The sequence below is a fragment of the Rhinoraja longicauda genome, chromosome 16 (assembly GCF_053455715.1).
Source record: "Rhinoraja longicauda isolate Sanriku21f chromosome 16, sRhiLon1.1, whole genome shotgun sequence".
NCBI classification, from domain to species: Eukaryota; Metazoa; Chordata; class Chondrichthyes; order Rajiformes; family Arhynchobatidae; genus Rhinoraja; species Rhinoraja longicauda.
The window spans coordinates 31,108,091-31,131,749 of NC_135968.1; the positions used below are offsets into that span (position 1 = coordinate 31,108,091).

Consider the following 23,659-nt stretch of genomic DNA (forward strand, 5'->3'; position numbering starts at 1 on the left):
GTCATGGTGTCAGAATAACCACCTAGTCCTTAATGTCAGCATGATGAAAGAGTTGGATATTGACCTAAGGGAATGAGGGCGCTGAACTCAACCCTCTTCCAAGGAGTTGCTGCAGAAATGGTTCACTGATTCAATTCCTAAGCATACATAATACCAGCAACCTAATTGGGTCCCTTCACACCAATGTCATCAAGAAAGCACATCGGCATGTCCAGGAGGATTATCTGTAAAGGGCCCGTCCCATTTACGCAATTTTTAAGGCGGCTGCCGGCGACTGTCAAAGTCGTAGCAGATCGGCGAAAAACTTAATTTTTTTTTACCTTACGACAATGTCTACGACAATGCCCACGACAAGCTACCACCTAGGCGACGGCAAGCTGCCGACAACCGGCAACCCAGTCCTCGTGACCTAAGACGTCCATTACGACAGGGACTATGACAATCGACGTCAACCTGCACTTACTACAACTCTGAACTAGGCAGCGTACCATGGCAGAATGACATTATCTGAAGACCAGCAGCAAACAGTCCACTCCACAAGCAAAGGTCCACCACTCCAGGAAAAGAGCCCCAAAAGACCACAACCCAAGCCCCTTTTCAGTGCCCCCCCACCACCTCCCAAAGGAGTTTATTTTTCAATGCAGTGCATTGGTTGTGTTGGTTTTGTTTCAATGATCGAAATAAATGAAAAGAGTTTGCCTTTCAATGCAGTGAATTGCTTGTCTTTGTGTTTGCTTCATTGATCAAAATAAATGAAAATTCTCTTTTAAATGCTGTGCTATGTCTGTGTCAGTGTTTATTTCATTGGTCAAAATAAATGAAACTAGAATATTTGAAAGGTTTGAAAGAGAAAGTACTTAGAAATGCAATAACTTCAGACTCCAATTTTTCTACTTTATTCAAACTATATTCCTATGAAAGGTGGATAACTACATGCAAAAATCTTTTAAAAAAAACTTCAAACAATTACAAAATTTACCTCAAAAGTGGTCTGGCCGGACCTTGCTGTCGGTATGGTCAGGTGTCCTCCCCCCTTTGACAGCATCGCGGTCTCCGCCCCCATTCCACAGCTGGCTGTTGCAGCTGAACTTCTGTGGACGGGTTTTGACAGTTCCTGTCGCAGTTTGTCTTCTCCTGATCCCGGTACCAGTCGCCGGTTGAGGTTGGTAGTCGCCAATTAAATTCATCCGTCCTCAGTACCGACGACAACCTACCACACCTGGCGACAACCTGCGACAGCGATCATTGGGGTTAAGCCAGCTGTCGGCAAAAATTTTGAACAGAATCAATTTTCCGCGACGACCCGAGGTCTGCTACGACTCATTGGAGACGACTCACGATCGTGCCTGCGACACCCCGGCTAACGTGCGACGACAGCCTAGTCGCTGGCAGTCGCCTTAAAAATTACCTCACTGGATCAATCCCTTAACTTGTAGAGGTGCTACAGAAAGTATTCTGACGGGAGGTGTCTCAGCCTGGCATGGCAACTGGCCTGCTCTTGACTGCCTGAACCTGCAGAGAGTGGTGAACACAGCCAGTCCATCACAGTATTGGCACTTCCTTCCATCAAGTCCAACTTCATGGGTGCATTACACCTCAAAGACTGATGTTACGCACCTGTTAAGGATGCCTGCCACCATGGCCATTCCCTTTTCTCTCTTCTACCTTCTGGGAGAAGATAAAGGAACCTGAAAGCCCAGATATCCAGACTTAAGAACAGCTTTCCCACTGCTATTGAACTCCTGAAGCAATCACCTCTTTCACACCCCTTTGAGGTGCAACCGCACACTGTCATAATTTCACCTCATTTGGTTATTTTATTATTGTGCTCTAGACATTTATTTGCACGACTTCAGGATGCAGTACCATCTCTGCACCATTTGTTTTGCACCATTGGTGTATTTATTATTGTATTTATACATTTACTGTAAGCTTCATATGACCAAGGAATTTCATTGTACATATAACAATGAATTAATCCATCCAATCTCTCTTTTTAATATGATTTGAGAACTGATTTTGCCTATGATATAGACAAATGTGAAATGAAATTAGCACAATACCAATGGGGTATTCTATCAAATTCTAAGATTAACTTGCAAAGTCTCAATAATTTCTAAAAATGAAAATGTGTTTATATAATATGCCTAATGTCCATTAACCATAACTTTATATACAAAAACATCAAAAATCAAAATAAATACATCCCAGAGAAGCATTTGCATTTATTTGGAAATTGTCAGGTGAATACAATGCGTTTATAACAATGTTAACCTTACATATTGTAACCATTGACCCAGATTTTTTTGTATATTGTTTGATCAGTGGTTAGGTCTGTATTCTCCTTTCCAATTCATTCATTTTTCAACACCATTACTCAATCATTTTATAAAACATCTTTTCCCACATTTTAATCTTTGGAGCACACTTTTTATCCAAACACACTTTGGAGCAAAAATTGAATTCTTCTTTGCAAAGGCCGCTTTCTCTTGCCACAATTTGTAATTCTCAATGCATCACTTTTCTATTTGAGCTGATATAATAAAAGCAAATCCATTATTTCCTGTTTTCTGACCTGGCAGAGAGGCCATGGGTTTATGTACAGCTTCCATTTAGCAGAATATTAACAATTTAAACAATGTGTAGGAAGGAACTCATCTTTGTCCCCCCCCCCCCCCCCCCCACCCCCCACCCCTGACCTCAGTCTGAAGAACGGTCTCAACCCGAAATGTCACCATTCCTTCTATCCAGAGATGTTGCCTATCCCGCTGAGTTACTCCAGCATTTTGTGTCTATCTGGCTGCAGCAACATTCTAGCATACCTCAATACCTACACGGACTCTGATTATTGTAAAATTCCCTACCCTATTCATAGATGTAAAATTCCCCAATCATTCGTGTAAAAATTGCAATGAGCAAAACAAAATGTGCGTCTATTAAAAAAAAACTTTGTCCAGTGGACAAGTGGCATCAGGAACAATTCATCAGGCAGTTTTTCAGTTGCCCATTCACAGAAGTAAAATATGTGAAGGTAAATAAATGAAATCAAAGTGCAAAATAACAAAAGAAATGACAGGCTTAGAGGAATCAATAAAGCGAGTGGAGTGAGAAAAAATGTGGAGGAATTCAAAAATAATAGAAGAGTACAAAGGACAAGTAAAGAAAAAATCAAAGAATCTTGAAGTTTTGCAACAAAGTACAAAAAAGGAACTGCAGATGCTAGTTTACACAAAAGGGCACAAAGTGCTGGAGTAATTCAGTGGGTTCAGCAGCATCTCTGGATAACATGGATAGGTGACATTTCAGGTCAGGACCTTACTTCAGACAATGTTATGTATATAGTGAAGTATATGTATTTACCTCCAGCAAATTAAAATGATCTGTTCCGTCCTGGAAAACATTTGAGGATGATATATCCAAGCAAATTTTGTGTAAGACTATATTTAACATGCTATGTATTTTTATACTGTTACACAGCATTATCTCAGTATACCATGTTATTTTAATTGTACATCTTTAACATTAAAAAGATTAATTTTGATAAAGCACCATCCGTTCTGCACAGGTCTGTCCAACCAGGTTTGCATATTGCTGTACTACTGCTTCATCATTTGCTTTCTTCTGCCGTCTCCGATAGATGTTATAAGGCATCATTGTATTCCTGTACAGTATCAGAACTTTATTCAGGTTTTGGAGACGGTTTTCATCTTCTGAAAGAGAATGCAACAATAGTTGCTTTACAAAGACTGAATACAGTAGGCATTCACAATATTTTGCCAACATGCATGTTTAACACAGGCCCTGTCCAACAATTTTGAATGAGCTTAAATCATTATTTAGCAATTTTTAAATTAAGTGTAAATGCATAAAAATGTCAGAAATTTAAATCTACAATACAATTTTTGGGGAATAGAAGCAAGGCTGTATTTAAAAAGAACATGAGGGATTCAAAAGAATTTAAAATCATAAACATTAAATGTTACTTTGATTTGCTTGGTATTTTCTCAAAAAATATCCAGTAACTATTTCTGAAGGATTATAGATTTTAACTATGTAAGCATTTTTCATTTGAACCCTCCACATCAGTCAGGATTAGCAAAATTAAAACAAATTTGCAATAAATCGCTTTTTGGACGATATGTCCCATTAAATGAACAGTTACCTTTTTTGATGGTATTTCTTGAGGAAAGAATGTCAGAAGAAATATGATGGATACTTATCTCCATCTGAACGATTGTCTATCCATTAAACATCTCACTTGGAAGATAGCACTTTTGGCAATGAGATACAGCTACCATTGTGCAGAAATACAGATGCTCAGGTACTGAAGAACTATTACTTCCTTACTGCATGATTACCTCCTCACTAGTTTTCTGCGCTCCATGTATAAGGCCCCACAATTTCCTGAAAACCGCTCTACTTCAAATTGATACACTCTAGAGGCATCTGAGACCCATTCAAGGCTTATTTTATGATTGTTATGTCGTGCATCAAATCTATTATTCAGAGCATGCATTTTTCTAATATCTTCTTGAGAAACACATTGTTAGCTATTTCATGTGTGTAAACTGAAACTGCATATGCAGTTTTATAAAGAAATGTAAAAATAGAAACTTAGCTTGCAAAACAGAATCAGTCTATGATTGGTATTCAAAGATTATCAGATATTTTATTCATTTGGATTAAATCAAATGTCACAAACAAGGCTATAAGCTATTTGGTTAATCTGTAAAAGGATTCGTCAGGAGTTAAGGTGAAACCTTTTCGGCAACATAGGTAAAAAGTGTGCTGCACCTTCACAGCGAAAATACTGCAAGGTAAGTTAGATACAACATCGAACCAATGAAGTATTTAAGCATGAACATGGCACTGGGTTATTTACAAACTGCAGGATGATATCTGGTTTTAATTCAAATCGGATAATCATCCTAGCTGGGAAACAATAAAATCTCTCACATGTGCAAAGAGACAGCAGGTATAGTGTACAAAGAGATACACAGAGTTATAAATCAAGATACATTTATTATTTAACGTTGCTCTGTAATTACTTTCTCACAAATGATATCTAGTCTTTTGTTTCCCCATTTTTTAAAAGACCTTACTGCATAGCAAATGGTCCTTTAAGTTAATGGACAATTAACTGAGTATGCATTTTTAACAAGGTGTAATTATTAATACAATGTGAGTTAATCTTGCCAGCTCAGAGGGGAACACATTGTTGTGTACCATTCCCCAACATACATATTTATCAGATTGAAAAAATCTCAAAATTTAAGATTTATGTTTTAAAAATATTTATTGAAATAATTCCTTCTTGCACTTAATGTAATCTACCTTTCTTCTCTAGCATATCTATTTGTTTCACAATCTATACATCTCTTAAAATGTCTGACATTAAAGAAATGTCAGCCATTTTACTAGAAAATTGATTGTTTTCAGATACTTTGCTTCACAGAATGCTTCACATACTCCACTGCAGTTAATGGTTCCATAATATTCTGTAAGGCTCTGAGATATTTAGGAGATGCCTGACAGACAATACTGCTGCACACACCAGGCTTACTAATGCAATATAAAGGTGAATAAATATCTTGCTGATGTTTTCAATTCTGAAAGTCTTGATCCCAAGAGAGAAAACACTTGTTGCCCAATATTTGTGACTTGGTAATACTTATTATTTTTTAAAAACCAAGTGTGATTGTGCATTCCGGAGTATCCTGCGTAATAATAAACCATCTGGTTAGCAGCTGGTATTATAATGGAACAGATCAGTTTAAATGGAAAACATATATTTAATTTAACTTTTGGACTTTACTTTACTTTAGACTTTAGAGATACAGCGCAGAAACTGGCCCTTCGGCCCACCGATTCCGTGCCGACCAGCAATCACCCCGTACACTAACACTATCGTACACGCGAGGGACAATTTTACAAACGTTACCAGAGTCCATTAACCTACAAATCTATACGTCTTTGGAGTAGGGGAGGAAACCAGAGAATAAACCCAGGACATTTTATGTTTAATTTGCAACTGAATAATTTAATCTGCCACATTTTTGTGACTGAACACCATATACTGAAACCCAAGTCCATGTTTAATGCTTTTAATCTCGTTAGGAAGTGGTTTCTTTCCTTGCATGATCTAATGGTAGCATTCAAAGAGCTGGAAGTATTCCCAATATTCTGGTCAGCATTTCATACTGAACCATCAACATCAAAATAATAATTTATCTCTCTTCACTGGCTGCTTGTGAGATGATCGATTGGTCCCTTTTGCAGTTTAACACAGATCAAGAAAACATCAATAACGCAAGTACTTGATCTTCATTAAACAGGTGATAACTCTCTCCAATCTATCTACATAGATTCTGTACAGAGATATCTATATCTAGATTGACAATTCCACCAAATTAGAAAAGATAGTTAATTGTAGCTAACCAGTATATCATTTCCTATGAACAGAGAATGGATCTGCTTATCAAGGTAAATCAATTTGATCAATTTACCTTGATAAACAGATCTAAAACAGCACTGTTTCAGTTGGACTAAAGTCCACTAGATTTGTGAAGAATATTGACTGCAGTTGTTTAAGTATTGGGAAATTTCAAAAGTTAATCTTGCCAGTGTTCATCCATAGAGAGCAGGTTATTCAAATAAACACTCAGAAAGTCAGCTGTGAATACATGTACCTTGTGCAGGACTTGCTGTGTCATACTGTATTTGGATCTTTGTTGTATACAGTACAGTGTTATGAGCCATTTTGGAACCTCATAGTTAACATATTTGGCTGCAGTCTAGTTGGTGTATTGATGGGGATCTCAAGAGAAAGCAAAGGTTAGGGCAGCACGGTAATGCAGCGGGAGAGTTGCTGCCTAACGGCGCTTGCAGCACCAGAGACTCGGGTTCGATCCCATCTACCAGTGCCGTCGGTACGGAGTTAGTACCTTCTCCCCATGACCGTGTGGGTCTTCTCTGAGATCTTCGGTTTCCTTCCACACCCCAAAGATGTACAGGTATGTAGGTTAATTGGCTTGGCATATGTGTAAAAAAAATGTCCCTAGTATGTGCAGGATAGTGTTAGTGTGCGAAGATCGCTGGTTGGTCGCGGACCTGGTGAGCCGACGGGCCTGTTTCCGCGCTATATCTCTCCAAACTAAACTAAATTAATCACCCATTCAGTATTTCTGTGAATATATCAGTAGTCTTTAGCACAGGGTTTCTTGCTGCCATTATTTGTTTAATTGTCAACTCTTTACAATTGGATACAGCATACATACTATGATACTTTAATATGATCAGTTGGTTGTAAGGTTGCTTAACTCCACCTTGTTGTCACCCTGTTGATGTTTCAATGCAGCAGTATTGGTACAACTGAGTGTATTATTAGGCCATTTTAAAGGGCATTTAAAAGATAAGCACACTACTGAGTCTGGAGTCACAGATAGGTAGACTGCGTAAAGATGTCAGATTGTCTTTGTTGAATAACACGTGAACAAGACTAGTTCTGACAATCAAGTGGTTTTGTCCTCAGCTCATCTGTTTTTTGCATTTAAATTACATGTTAATTGACTAAAGATTGACTTTGATTTTGAAGATCCACATACTGAATTTAAGTGTTCCCTCATCTTCCCTCTTCACCATTATGCGATCAAAGATTGCAACTGAATTAACCTAGTGCAATGCACTTGAAATACCAGTGCGTAAGATTGCACTGATTGATGTCAACGTGAATACTTCAATTTATATTGCACATCATACATATAGAGGGTAATGATAGAAATGGCAGAAGAACCCAACAAAGTCACAATTCAATTGCATTTTAATACCATAAGAAAATTCTATTTATTATTCTAACCCAACATCTTTAAATAAATCTGCGTTTTACTGATTATTAACCCATATATTACCAACCAAAATTCTTCTTTAGATTATTGTGTCTAAGATCTTTCATCAAATTGTCAGCTCAACTGACCCAGAGTTTACCATTCATAACATTTACGACTCCTAACTCTAACTATGATTGGAATATCATATCATATCATCATATCATATATATACAGCCGGAAACAGGCCTTTTTTCGGCCCTCCAAGTCCGTGCCGCCCAGTGATCCCCGCACATTAACACTATCCTACACCCACTAGGGACAATTTTTACATTTACCCAACCAATTAACCTACATACCTGTACGTCTTTGGAATGTGGGAGGAAACCGAAGATCTCGGAGAAAACCCACGCAGGTCACGGGGAGAACGTACAAACTCCTTACAGTGCAGCACCCGTAGTCAGGATCGAACCTGAGTCTCCGGCGCTGCATTCGCTGTAAAGCAGCAACTCTACCGCTGCATCTTGACAGCCTTTGCCAATTACCCTTCAACTTTACCCTTTTTCGCACAAAATCCTAGAATTCATCACATCAGAAATTAATAACTTTTCTTCTTTGAATCTTGTCAACCTGCTTTAATTTTTATTGTATCCTATCCAATTTCTTTTACTACATTACCTGTGACATCGACAGCATTCCACTCTCATGAAAGCAGATATAAAGTTTAGTAGGTTAGCCATGCCTTCTGCTTCCACAAGATCTAATTTTTATGCATGTTCAGAGGAAACATTTCTGACCATCTGTTTACGAAAGATCTTTGTGTTCCTTTCTTGTTCCCACTAATAGAGACACGCATACTCGTTCAGCTCCTTTTGAACTTTATCTCTATTTTTTGTTTTTAGTTCAAGGTTTCAAGGTCAAGGTCAGTTTATTGTCATATGCACCAATTAAGGTACAGTGAAATTTGAGTTACCATTACAGCCACACTATATTAAATAATTCTATATTAAATTTAAAATCAGCCATTTACTGTTTGCTTTCTTCTTTTTCAGGTTTTTATCTTTGGAAATGATGAGGAGCGACGATAACGACAATGGACTCAATGTCACTGTACGAGGGGAGCAGAGAGTCTTGGGTGTGTGTGTTCATAAACCTTTGTAAGTGCCAGAGTATGTTGGGAGAGTGGTTAGTGAAGCACATGGGAACCTGGGCTTAATAGAGACAACTGAGCATTTACAGAAACTGGTTATTACAGAAATTGAATACTACACCCAAATCCATTCACTAGATTTTAGGATGTATGCAAAGATTGGAGAAAAGAAAAATACCAAAATTGTTCCAGCTTGACATATTTCCCCTCTTAGACTAGAAAAGCTGTGGTTGTTAATTTTGGGGCAAAGAAAGTTCACAGGATACTCAGTGATGCACAACACTGTGGCTGGTCTAGATCGGGTAGTTAAAATTTATTCCCATTAGTCGACCATTCAAGGTCTAGGGAAAGCAAATTTAAAGTCAAGTATTGGAAGTAGTCTGAATTTGTGTTTATGTGCAGTGAATAGAATACAAGAAGTTTGAGCAGCAGTAGGTCCTTCAAGTTTGGACCTTCAAACATGCTCCAAAATTTTTTATGGTCTCAATGCCATTTTCCTGCACTATCCCTCCTCCTTGACTTCTTTAAAATCCAAAACATATTGATCTCCATTTTGAATGAATTCAATGACTTTCAAGGAAAGAGAACTCTGAAAATTCCTCAGGCTATGTTTGAAGAAATTTCTCCTCATCTCATTGCTAAATGGCCTATCCTTTATTTAGAGATTGTGACCACTAGTTCTAGATCTCAGCCAGGGGAAATCCACAACCCTGTTGGCATCCCTCCCCTTCACCCTTATGATTTGGCTGTGCAGAATGAAAATATCTCCTCTTTGAAGCATTCCTATTGTCTGGTATTCACCTACTTGTGAATCTTTGATTCCAATGTACATGGGCTAGATTACTTCCCAACTCACTGATGTTGGCCATCCTTCAATTATTTCCATATTTGAAAGTTTTATATTATTTTCCTTCTTTGCATTCTATCTCGTGATACTGAATTCAGCATTTCCTCAATCTTCTTATGTTCTTATACTGAATTCAGCATTTCCTCAATCTTCTTCCAGATATTCTCTATTTAGTCCCCAAAGACGAATCCTTTGTGGTTAGTTTGGAAACATATTGAACAAGAAAGACATTTCTCTTGTTCACATTTAAGGAATTTGCCTCCAATCTTTGTTACTTTGAATGCTGAGTTCCTTATCTATATTAGGCTACATGAAATCGCTGTTATCAATTTAATGTTACTACCTTACTGAAACTTGCTTGTAAATTTTCTTCATATCCTTATTTGGTGGCCTATAGTGTACTCTACTCTCTACCAAGCTATAGTGTATTAGGATTTAAAACAAACAAAATATATTAAAAACTGCAAGGGAGGCAAATTTACTTTGTATGGCTCTAGATTTGGCAGCAAACATAAAAATATTACTAATCAGGGATGATATTTGTTTTCAAATAAAAAGGCTAGATAACATTACTTGACAATTCTTAAACCAATACTGCTAGAAAAATGGACAAACTGACTCTCCACTTAATGCAGTAAAATCTGCAAAGGCCAGTTCATAACTGCACATCTGGTGCATGGCATGCATCAAGCAGTACACTATTCCACCTCACTGTTTAAAAGTGATCAAGGATGAAACCACAGGAGTATTCAAGCAGTGGAGAACAACATTCGGGACAGCAAGAGTATTGAACAGCACAGTAAGAAAGGAAGGTAGAAAATAAAATTCATGCCAGAATTAAGCATTCCATCGGGTTACATTTTGGCTCAAGAGATGCTCCCAACAAGTTCCAGTCTCTGGCATGTGCTCATCTTTGGGGTCGGCAAAGTGGTGCAGTGACAGAGTTGCCGCCTTGCATTGCCAGAGACCCGGGTTCAACCCTGACTAAGGGTGTTGTCTGTACAGAGTTTGTATATTCTCCCTGTGACCGACCGCACGGGTTTCCTCCGACCTTCCAAAAACGTGCAAGTTTATAGGTTAATTGGTTTCCGTAAATTGCCCCTAGAGTATAGGATGTGAAAGTGGAATAACATAGAACTAGTGTTTGGGTGATTGATGGTTAGCTTGGACTCGGTGGGCTGAAGGGCCTGTTTCCACGTTGTATTGCAAAGCTAAACCAAACTTACCATCTATCAAAGCAATTTTGAAATAACCTTAGTTATAAAAATCTCAGCTGCCTTTAGAAACGTCACCCATTCCTTCTCTCCTGAGATGCTGCCTGACCCGCTGAGTTACTCCAGCCTTTTGTGTCTACCTACAACCTTCAGGAGTTATGGGGAGAGCAGTGAGTAATACAAATGAGAACGAGTCTTTGCGAACTATTTCAAGCAGTAACTAGTTTTGCACAGATGGATGAATCACCACCACTGTCTGGCGAGCCGTACAACAGACTGCCGATGCTGGAATCTTGACTGAAAAACAAACTGATGAAAGAACTCAGCAGATCAGGCAGCATCTTAAGAGATTTGGCTACAGGCTCACAGCAGGTGGCTGCTCGTAAAGAATGGTCTGAAAACTGACATGACCTCAAGAAATTGTTGTATGCAATGCCCAAATGCAAGTCATTGGAGCAATATCAATTGTCTTACATCAAACCAGGTACAGTATCAGACATTTTCAGCTCATTTATGGTGCATCATTGAAAGTGATCAAGGGAGGTTCTGGACCAGACAGAATATTTTGCTACTTACGACATCAAATATGGTCATATACATATTTGTCTGTCAATTTTTATTTGGGGTATTTGTGACCTCACAGTGTCAGACCTCACAACATGAATTCTGATTATCTGCAGTGTCCATCTCCAAAACGTTTACACCATTTAAATGAATTACTTTGTCCCAGGAAAGACGTTTCACTATTCACAGGTGTCTGGACAGTTGAGATGAGCTCCCATTGTAAATGGGTAATTTGATAGAACCATTTATCTTCAGCCAAAATATTTAAGTAAACCGTGCAATTGTAACTATCGAAACCGTACTTAATCACCTGCTGTTATCTTAGGTCTTAAGGGCATAAAAACAATGCACTTTGAGTTCAGATAGATTTTACCGAGAAAGAATAGCTTGATTACCAACTTCAGATTTATTAATTCTCCATGTCAAAGGCACGACAATACTTTTATGAGGTTACGAGGTATGAAATAAACTTGAAATTATATTGTTAGCATACTATAGATAACAAAGAAAATAAAAGTTGGCATGGATTTTTTACGTTTCCTTATGTTCTTAATCTAAAAAGGAAGAGCGGAGATACAAATGAATATCAGTACACAATATATTACTGTGACATTACTGCCCTTACAGCAAGATGAATCATTTAAAATGGGATAATCTTTGTAAAAAAAGTGCTCAATATCAAATTCACAAATTGTTCATACACTACTATTGTTGCAGTGAATTCTGGGGAATGGTATTCAACTAACTGAAGGCACCTAGTATGTTGATTGTTCTGATCAACTATAAACTCAAGAAAATAGCAACATCTCATGGAAGCATTTTCACACAGCATCAGGTCACAAGGACAAAAGCAGTTGCTGTAGAACATTTAAATTTTAGCCTTAAATTATTAAAAATAAGACTGTGCAGCTTTTCATTGCCTTTTGATGATTCTGAATATTAACAATGATGTGCTGTGGTGTACTGGGAATCTGCCCGGTGTGTTTTTGTGAAAAGGGCAACGTGCTGGGTATCTGATAAGTGAGAGTCAAAAATGTTTACCAACTCTGATGCCTTCTTGGATTTGTATGTTTTTTATTTGCATTTGCCTGAACATTCAGGGTAAAATAGACCATTAATTAAAACAGACAGCAAAACAGATAATTTCTGAATAAGTACTGAAATAAAACAGCTAATTATTTAGTTTGGGAGACACAAGAGACTGCAAATGCTAGATTCTTGAGCAAAACACAAACTGCTGCAGGAACTCAGTGGATCGGGCAGCTAGCCTGCTGAGTTTCTCAGCAGTAAATTATTTACTTTAGTGCATCTAACTCTGGTTTTAGATACCTGCCTTTGAGGCCAGTTCAGAATCTGTCCGTGTGAATTAAAGTAATGGAAAGGCCAGTTGCCGATGAGGGAGCACAAAGGGTTTCTTTAACAATGGTGTTTCTGTGGTGTTCATTCAATGTGATTGCCACATGGGTCAGGCAGTGATAATTCACATTATAAGCTTGTTAGGGATTTCAGCAGGTGAAGAAAAAAAAATCACTTGAGTAAATTACCTATCATGTCTCTTAAGGTATAAGATGCTTTTAAAATGGGAGTTAAATATACATGCTTTTTAAAAACTAACAAGTTTGATGATACTATATAGTTACAGCATATCATTCAAAATGAAAAATCTAAAATTAATACTTTTACCTTGGAATCCCTAAGGAATGCTGTTCAGATTTAGAGAGTTGCACAGAATAGTTATGTAATGGACTTTATAGTTAGCCTTAAAGAATCGTATGTTCCAAGCAGTAAGTCAGGACTCCATCATATTCGCTGATACACTGGGTATCACCAGCGGATAGTGGTGCTATGATATGTAGGTAGGAGGTGTTGGAAAATAACTGCAGATGCTGGTACAAATCGAAGGTATTTATTCACAAAATGCTGGAGTAACTCAGCAGGTCAGGCAGCATCTTAGGAGAGAAGGAATGGGCGAAGTCTAAAGGCATCAGGTTAAACAAAGATAAGATTACCATGCAGCATCCTCCATTGATTCCCCTCCAGTTTGAGCAATGCGTGGAAAAATCAGTGGCAACAGTATAGAATGAGCTCTGATCAGGGGACTACTCTGGGTGGATTCCAGTTCCACGAGGAGTGCAGACGGACATGCCAAGAGCAGCATGAGGCACACCACAAACAGGGTGCTGATCTGGTGCAGTGGCAACACAGGAAACATGCATGCCAGACAGCAAATATGGCACGTGATAAAGAGAACTAGGCAAACTCTCCACTGGTGGATCAAAAATAGGTCTGCAGTCCTGTCGCATATATACATAACTAATAATGCAGACCCCCCCAACATTTGATTTTACAAGTTCATAATTATGTTGTCCAAAATACAGAATTTTACATCAAAATTCATAATGTAGCGCGTAATGCAACTTTGCAGCAAAAAAAAAGTGTGCACGCCAAATGCGCGTATGTGTTGCGCTACATTCATGTGTGAAAAACGACTATTATTTCCAACAGTCTGTAATTCTTGGACTACATGTAGATTGTCAAGCCTATCATGAGTATATTTTGTTATTTATAGAAAGGTTATTGAACGGAGATACTTTTTGCGACACATAGAAAAAGTTGTTTTGTTTTGTTTTTTCTATTTTGCTTTTTCTTTACACATCCCAATTCTCTTGGTATTGAATAAAAGAACAATGGTCATAAAATGTATGACTAAGTTATGAAGAAAGAGTTGATATATGTGACTCGACTAAGTACTTGTTGAAGTAAATTTGCACATTAATTGATAATCAGCCCAAAAAGGTGGTAATTGGCTTTTCTGTTGTGTTTTATATTTTAACCCCGTCTTAATTAATTAATTTAGTTATATAATCTTGCACTTAAATTTAATATTTACTCATTACAGTTCCACCACTGATTTTCTGGTATTTTTGGTTCCAGCACTTTGCTGGTTTATATAGCCGGCCAAGGAAGTTGGCTATGGGGATAGATGTGCTGGCTCCAGCTGGGCTGGAGTTCCAGAACCCCGGCCGTAGGTTGCAAATTCAACCCACCGATCGGCCATGGAAGTCACGATGAGGTCGAGATTGACTGTCTTGCCCAGCCTAGGTGCCACATTTTCGGGGAGACTTCCAGGGTACGGGGGATTTCTCGTGGAACCCCTAGCGACCTCTAGCAGCCGAATTGACAAATTGCAATTGCCGACTGCTTTGCAGAAAAATGTGAGGAGAAATCGGAATGGCAGAAATGAAATAAGCGGAAACTTTCCGCCAAATTCGGAAGGGTTGGGAGGGGTGAATAATGGATGGCTAAACAGCTATTCGCAGGAAGATTCAAGATCATTCCAATCTTCAATGATGGCAGGGTCCAACCTTTGACCTATAAACACAAGGGTGGTTCATTTGCAACCATGTTCTGCCAAAAGTGCTGCAGGGTTGATCCATCTCAGCTCCTTCCCAAGATCCCTACTACCATAGATATCCACCTATAGCCAATTTGATTTATTTCAAAAAAGCATAAGATCACCGGCTGGTGCAAAGATTATGTGACCAAACAACATCCACGCTGCAAGACTGAACATGCACTCCAGAACTAGCTCAATTTTTCCCCTCAGCTGTTTCAATACAGTTACAGCACCAGCATTTTCCCAGCAAGGTGGAAATTTGACCGATATCTTGGCTGCAAAATGCAGGGTTAATTCGATCCAGCAGAGTACTGCTGGGAAAGTGTACCATCAATGCGCAGCTGGCCAATGAAACATTTTTATCTCATGCTAAGAAGCAGGACTTACTCAACAATAATCAGCTCACTCATGCAGTTTAGGTTTCACCTGGATCACTCATCTCAATCTTGGTTCAAACATGGACCAAGAAAATTGAATTATGCCAGTGAAAAGAGAGTGATTGTCCATTGCATCAAGGTTGAGTATGGCATCAAGTAGCCTGGTAAAACTAAAGTCCAGGGGAAATATTCCAATGTTGGAGTCATACTTTAGTTTAAAGGAAGAAGATTGTAATTGTTGGAAGACAAGTCAATCATCCTAGCCCCAGGTTATCGTGGCAGGAGTTCCTGAGGGCTGATGCATGGACCCAATTATATCAATTTCTTTATTAATATAATAAAAGCAACATGCGTATAGGACTTGGCTAACAACGTGTTTACCATCTGTATTGTAAGTATGTTTTATATTGCTGATTACTGCACTATGTCCAAAAAACATTGCAACTCCTCAGCAAATAAAGCAGCCTGTGCCTTCATGAGGCAAGACATCGTATCAACCCTTTCCACCATCTACAAGCAGTGGCATAGTTACACCACCTACGAAGATTCCCTCGAAGTCACACACCAACATGATTTGGAAATATATTGCAGTTTCATCGTTGTTACTGGGTCTAATTCCTAGAACTCCCTCCTTCAAACATTGTGCAAGTCACTTCACCAGAAGGTGGCTCTTTGTCACCTTCTCAAGGTCAAGTGGGGAAGGTTAATGAATGTAGTACCCAGATCCAAATGCTACACTTGAAACTGAATGGTGAAAAAAAACCTAAGGATATACTTTTTCTTCAGCATCAAGACACATTGATATCACAGAAGATATTAAATAAATAAAACAATGGCTAACATTTTGCTACAGAGAAAAGAAAACATTAAATATATAAATAAATATCACAGACATCCATATTTCTTCCAAGGGATTGAAAATGTCCAAACGTTTATAAGGCTTAGGAGCAGCACAGTTAGAGGTACTATAAAACTAATAGCCAAAAACAGCTCAATTCATCATAGACTGCAAACTTACCCGCATTTGGATTTTCATGTAGCCGGCTATATTTAGATTGGTCTAACTTTGCCCTACACTTCTCAATGGGCACCCAGTTATAAGTCTCGGGACATAACAAGTAGGATGGATGGTACTGGCCCTAAGAAAAGAGTAAAGAAACATTGGATGTAAGTTACCAGTTAGAGTTTTAATGGTCTAACTGTTGTACATAAACAAATATCAACCACCAGAAATAAAATGAGGGGAACTCCAATGAAACTTTTAAAGAAAGGTGTTTAAAGCAAATTGTCTGACAGATTCTAAAATATACCAATAGTGCAATATTCTTAATAAAACATACGTGCAAAACAGGTGGTGAACATGTTGTTAGCCCTATCCAAAATGCATGTTGCTTTTATTTTAAATGCTGCAGCAACAGCCTAAAAATTGGAACACATATCACACTATACGGGAGATGCGACATGTTGGTTGGTGTTGGCAAGTTGGGCCGAACGGCCTGTTTCTATGCTGTATGACTCTATGTGCATGTACGCTACATGATTTTGTTTCGCTAAAAATAACAATAGATAGATCAACAAAGTTGGCACAGTGGCACAGCTGCTGAGGACATTGCTTCACAGCTCCAATGATCTCAGTTCATCATATATTCAGAGTCCTGACATCAGGTCCCGTCTGTGTGGATTTTGCAGTCTCCCTGGGAACACATCAATTGTTCCCAAGTGTTCGGATTTCCTCCTTCATCTCAAAGGCATGTGGGTCAATGCATTGACTGGCTGCTGCAACTTGGTCCTTTGTGTGTATTCAGTAAAAATTAGGGGGAGTGATTGAGAATATGGGGAGAATTGATACTGCAGATATATATATTTACATGTGCAAGACTAACAGCTTACCAAATACCAAACCTAAATAAAGTTCCATAAAGTCAAGCATTTTGGCAGGGATGAAAGGAATGCCTGAATAACCCGCACCACATTATCTATATCCTTGCAATAAATACATTCAACACAACACGGGTAAAGCATTGGGTGCACGATCCCTGTTTACAACCACAGGTAGTATTTAGCAAATACAAAGCAAGTGCAAAGGAGAATCTAATCAGAAAACAGGGAAGGGGGAATCTAATCAGAAAAAAACGCATCCAAGTTTATATGTATATAAACCATGAGAATTTACAAACAACTGCAGGATTCTTTTGTTATGCACGTCATAAAATTGACTGCATCAATTATCATGTCGATTATTGAATCAGTTTGTTATATAGATTCCTTTATATAATTAAAATGTTGAGAATTTCAAGAAGCTAAGGCAATCAATATGTTATCAAACTTGGTAAAACAAGTTAGAATTGGCTTTATTGTATCAAAAAACATGTCTAACAAACAACGACACATTTGCTGCTCACAAATGGACTGTTGCAATGCACTCCCCAGAGGTTGCTGTGGATGTGCTATGCACTATGAACATACAGAATGTTCCGTTTTTATCATGTTAACAAATCACAATAGAAATTCCTATCTAAACATGCAACATTTCAATTACGGTCCAGTTAATTTACTTTGATACTGAAAATTCTATTGGCCAAATTAAAGCTATAAATATATGTCAAATAATCATAGATTATGCAATAATGTCATTTATTGAACAGTGAATTTTATGGAACACTTTTGGAACAATTTATGGAAGATCTTGTTTGAAAATCTCAACCATTACAAACTAAAAGCCTTTCATTTGATAATTTAGTCCAATGTCATAATATATGTCTTGCGATCTTGTCAAGAACACTGCACCCAGGTCACATCAGTAGCATATCAACAAACAAGATAGTATGCGTTATTTATAAGTTTAAAATTCAATTAACTAAATAAACAAAACTCGTAAAGTAAGGGGACACTAACGTAAACTGGCAGTTCCCTTTGTGGTATGGGAATACTATAATTTTACTTGTGTCACACAGGACTACCCTAGACAATGGCATGAACATTAATGTAAGGGGTATTTCTTGCAATGGCTCATTTAACTTGCATGCTTTTGTTTATTGAAGGATAGAAAGCAGGTGCTTATCTATTTGTCTGTATTTCAGTCTCCCTTTGAGCCAGGAGTAGTTCCAGAGGACTATAACCAGAAAAAACCCACCCAGCTCAGCCAGAATGTATTTTCCTTTAATCCAATTTCCTGTTATAAAAATGAAGTCATTATCTGGTGGAAACTCATCCTGCCTTATCCTGGGATATTTATTCCCAAACATTATCGTATACGAACTTTTATAGAATTTGTGTTTCATTTCTGCATCCCAAAAGGACTGTGCTAGATAAATACAGCCCAGTTAAAGCAGGAGATCCTTGCTGTGAACCTTCTGAAGGGAAGGTGTTGGCAAATAGACAAATATCTCGCAATATCCAACTGTGTAACCTTTGATATCCAACTGTGCAGTGCAGGCAACATGAGAACATATGTTGCTGTATTTTGTTTGCAAAACAGTGGTAGTCTTACCTTACCTGACCATTTCTATATAAAATGTAAATTTAAAAAATACAATTGGAACATATAATCTTTTAACATCTATTGATCTATGGATATACATTAACATCTTTTAATAACATGCAACATTCCCTCCTGCAAATTTGTTAAAGAAAGCCAGTCATTTTCACTATCACGGAATTTTACTGACCATGGATATTCCTCAATGTACGAAAGGGTCACATTCATGAAGAGTTTCCTTACGTGAAAATTTGTGATTTTGAAAAGACTTGCGTTTTAGTTTCCAGACAAAAACTCTGTTGGCATCCCAGAGATGAAGAAACTCAGCCAAAATATTGGTAATTTAAAATAGATAAATACAAATTTCTCAAATAATTAATTAATGTTATTATTAATTTAATTTTAAATCGAGATGATATAAACACACGATCTACCATTTCAAGATACTCCCCAGGTGAAACGTACAAGATCCTGAGGGATCTTGAGGGTGGACATAAAAAGGAGGTTTCCATGAAACATCCTCTCATGGGAGATTCTAGAAATCGGTGTAAATATCTCAAAATAAGAACTCATTTAATACATCATTGAATACAGATTAAACAAGGGTTTGATCTACAAAAACTGAGACTGTTGATAAGAAATGAAACTAAAGCACTATAAATACTCAGTGGGTCAAGAAGATCTCCAGTTTTAGCGAAGTGTTAACAATAGAACTCCCGCTTTACAAATAGGTCGAGATATGTTTCTGATTTGCTTTCATAATACTTCCTCTAATGACAAAATGATTAAAATCTTCCAGAAATGTTAATAAAGGATAGAGGTTCATATTTACATACATATTTTTGATGCAACAGAGCCAGGGAGGTGATAAAATAATTTGTTATTAGATGGGGTGCTTCATCAGTGTAACATCAAGCATTTGATGCCTCTGGTGTCTGAACACTTTCAATTTGATAATTAATTTTAAAAAATCATATTTAAATCGTGTGCATTGTCCATTAACCTTAAACCAATTACAAAGTGAAATGAAATATTTTATTTCAAATTAACTTAGTGCAATTCGAATGGAAATACATCCCACATTTTAATTCTTAATAATTAATTTTCATGTGCAAACAGCAAACATATTGCCATTGTTCAACATTAATTATATCTTTGACCCTGTGTTGGAGTCTGATATGATACCAAATATCAGCAAAAAATATGCTACGAAAGCGGGGGAAAGGCAGTAGTGGCTTCAAGCTGGAATTTCCCTGGGGAGGGGCAGTTATCAAATGCTTTCTGGTATCTGATCGAATTATTTGTTTGGAATTTAGACAATAGACAATAGGTGCAGGAGGAGGCCATTCGGCCCTTCGAGCCACCACCGCCATTCAATGTGATCATGGCTGATCATTCTCAATCAGTACCCCGTTCCTGCCTTCTCCCCATACCCCCTGACTCCGCTATCCTTAAGAGCTCTATCCAGCTCTCTCTTGAATTTATAATTAAAAACTCCACCAGATAAATTTGACAGCAATACATTCGAGCATAAATCCCAAATGAAGTATCAATGAGCTTATTTCAAGCATTATAATCACACAACCTACTGATTTACAATGTAATTTCATGAAAATTATGCAGTAAGGAACTGCAGATGCTGGTTTAAACCGAATATAGACACAAAAAGCTGGAGTAACACAGCAGGACAGACAGCATCTCTGGAGAGAAGGAATTGGTGACATTTCGGGTCGAGACCCTTCTTCAGACTTCAGAGTCTGTAGAAGGGTCTCAACCCAAAACGTCACCCATTCTTTCTCTCCAGAGATGCTGCCTGTCCCGCTAAGTTTCTCCAGCTTTGTGTGTCTATCGTCATGAAAATTATGTTTCATAAAATCCCTTGAAATCTGTCACTAATACCAAAGGGTTTCACTTTTGCCTTCAACTCTGATGATGTGCAAGGCTCATTCACTCAAATGTCTCAGTGACAATGACATGGAGCCCAGCCTCTGAACACATGCACGTGAAAGCGCCGTCTGTAGATTGCATCGTGAACAACATGTGGCGTTGATTTTGCACAGCTCAGCCATCCTAAATTGAGCAGTTTCCCACCTGTAGATTAGCTCCATCCCCATGGGAAGCTTGATGGAGGCAACACACAGCACTGCAACAAAAAAAACATCTGCCAAATCCACAGGAAGAATAAGCGACTCAACTTCGGTATTCTCTCAAAGGTAGGCACAAAATGCTGGAGTAACTCAGCGGGACAGGCAGCATCTCTGGAGAGAAAGAATGGGTGATGTTTCGGGTCGAGACCCTCCTTCAGACTGATGTCTGATTCAGTGTTCTCTCCCAGGCTTAGAGCAACTAGCACAGAGACCCAAGTTACACTCAGTCTGCTACGTTGGGCAGGTCACACTGCGTGCCTTACTCCAGTCTCCTGTCATGGATGCTCAATCACTGGAAGAAATTAGCAGGTGGAGAGAAGATTAAAACAATTTTCCAAAGCTTTCTTGGAAAAATACTGAAGCCAAAGAATCCCTAGCCCGAAGTGAAGGGCTGCCCCAAACGGTTCTGATAACCTTCAGTCCATTTGTTCGGAGCCAAGAAATGCCGAGTATAAACTATCCACCCATCCATCAGGGACTGCCTGCCTCATTTGTTGAAGAGTCTGCCATTCCTACACTGGCTTCATGGGCCATCTCAGAACTTCTCGAATCAGAGGAAAGCACCTAATCCTTGGTGCTGAGTGACTGCCCAAGAATAAGATGTTACAGTAATGCAACTTTAAACTTTTCATTATTAAACTTAAGATGGTTTATTCAGATTTTGTTTTGATATGTTTTGATGTCAGAATCATTTTCTGTAAATCTTTCATTTACAACACCCCCTTTCATCAGCTAGAGTGCTTTCCTGACCACCCATCCACCTCATTGTAGACCTTGTAACTGTTTACCTTTTACCGGAACACTGTGGAGGCCTTAATTGCAATCATGTACAGTCTGTTCTTTGATTGAACAGCACATGAACAAAAGCTTTTCACAGTACCTCGGTACATGCAACAATAAAAAGCCAAACTAAACAATATTCTGACAGACAGTGTATGAGGAGAGGGAATAGGGAGGAAGCCACTTCATCCCATTAGCAACTGAAGGTTTATAGTTGGAAAACAAAAGTCACACTGCCAACAATTATTACTACAGAACCAATGTTCAGATTTTCAGTTCAATTACTTTATTAATTCTCAGTCTTCTGAAGGAAATAGTATAATCCTCTGAAAATAGCAGAGCTTGGGACAAAAGAGGCCCTTTGGAGCCATCAACTCTTCGAAAAAGTTAAAAATATATCCAATAGAATCAGTTTCCTTGTTTTTTCATTTGTTTTACCCATTTGTTCCAATGTGATAGATTACTTCAGACACACCTACTTGGACTGCTGCTTTATGAAAACAGTTGGTATTGTTATAATGTGGAAATATCTTGAGCAAAGTTCCCACCTTGAATGGATTTTTAAATATATAATCTAGATAGAACAATGAATGATGGGCAATGATTCAGTGATAGTTGATACAACAGAAATGGGAATACTCCAGTTTGAAGAAGGCGAAAGCACACAATAGATTTACAGCAGCAAGTGAGTGGAAGCAGGGATGGAGATGCAAAAAAACATGATAATGTGGAAGTTGGTAACCATAATGATAATGGTTGGATAGTCAACTGAGAGATACTAATACGAGGATGAAAAGAAAAAACTCAATGTCATTTTGTGTGTGCTGGGGAATGTGGGATTGTGGTAATCAAAAAAAGCATTTGGGCAGTCAGTGAGAGGAGAGGCAGGGATCAGAAGCCAATATTTTGAATAAGAGTAATTGCAGGGCTGAGTGCTTTAAAGGTGAAGACAAGTTTCACTCATTTGGCATTTATTCTCAACTGGCAGAGAGCTAATATAACCATATTATCCTGGCAATACCCAATGACTGGTTTTCCCAGGACTGTGAGGTCCCAGTTTATCTACAATGTTCCAAAATTGAGAATTGGATAGGAAATTATATCATCCCTGATGCAAAAATCACTCCAGGAGTGCACAGATTCTACTATGCCTATCTTGATATTAATACTGAGAATAGAAATCGACTTGTACAAATTAAACAGATAGACAGGCCATTTAAAATGAAGATTAACAAGGAATTTAAGTTTTAAACTACAAATTAACAGAAAGCTTTTAAAACAGATAGGGAAATTAAAACAACAAACTTGAAAAAAAAGATGGTATTAAAAATAAAAAGTATAACAGGCTGCAGTGTGTGGCATTTTAATCATTTGCGAGACTCCATTTGTTATTTTTGAAATAAATTCATTTTTAAAAATTAAGAATAATACTGTCTCAATGTGGTTTCTATTGAGCTGAATACACAACAATATAAAGCAGCAGTATTTAATTAAACTTCAGAAGAATTGAGCTGAAGGAAAGGCAGTGCTTCAACTTATTAAATTTTTGTCTTCTGTGAAAGAAGACACCAGTAGATTCTCTTCAAACTTGGTCAAGTACTTAGCGGCCCCACTGACGGATTTCGTTACACTAACATAGATTGATTTAATTCTATTCAAGACAAATACTTTGCCTCTTTTCACAGGTAATCCAAGCCTGCCCATTTTGACCAGTACTGGTTGGCAATTTGGGGACAGGAAAACAACAGCAGAGTAAACAATTCAGACCACCAAATCCAATCTTCGTTGGCTTATGAGAGTTTAGTTTTTTAGTTTAGAGATACAGCATGGAACAAGCCCTTTTGCCCACCGAGTCCACGCCGACCATCGATCACTCGTTCAC

General features: G+C 38.0%; 1 protein-coding gene across 7 annotated transcripts in view; it reads right to left on the reverse strand.

Annotated features, from left to right (window-relative positions):
- Positions 1–1,169: 1,169 nt before the first annotated feature.
- The window catches only part of ate1 (arginyltransferase 1), a 134,475-nt gene continuing 111,985 nt past the window's right edge, over positions 1,170–23,659 (reverse strand). For 6 of the 7 annotated variants that reach the window (XM_078413542.1, XM_078413540.1, XM_078413538.1 and 3 more), the window contains 2 exons: positions 16,391–16,511; positions 2,706–3,710 (listed from right to left, as the gene is read on the reverse strand). In XM_078413542.1, the coding sequence (XP_078269668.1) occupies positions 3,532–3,710; positions 16,391–16,511 (300 nt within the window). In that variant the 3' untranslated portion in view covers positions 2,706–3,531. Of the gene's footprint in view, positions 1,261–2,705; positions 3,711–16,390; positions 16,512–23,659 lie in introns of those variants that run through there. The other variant, XM_078413539.1, reaches the window with a different exon arrangement.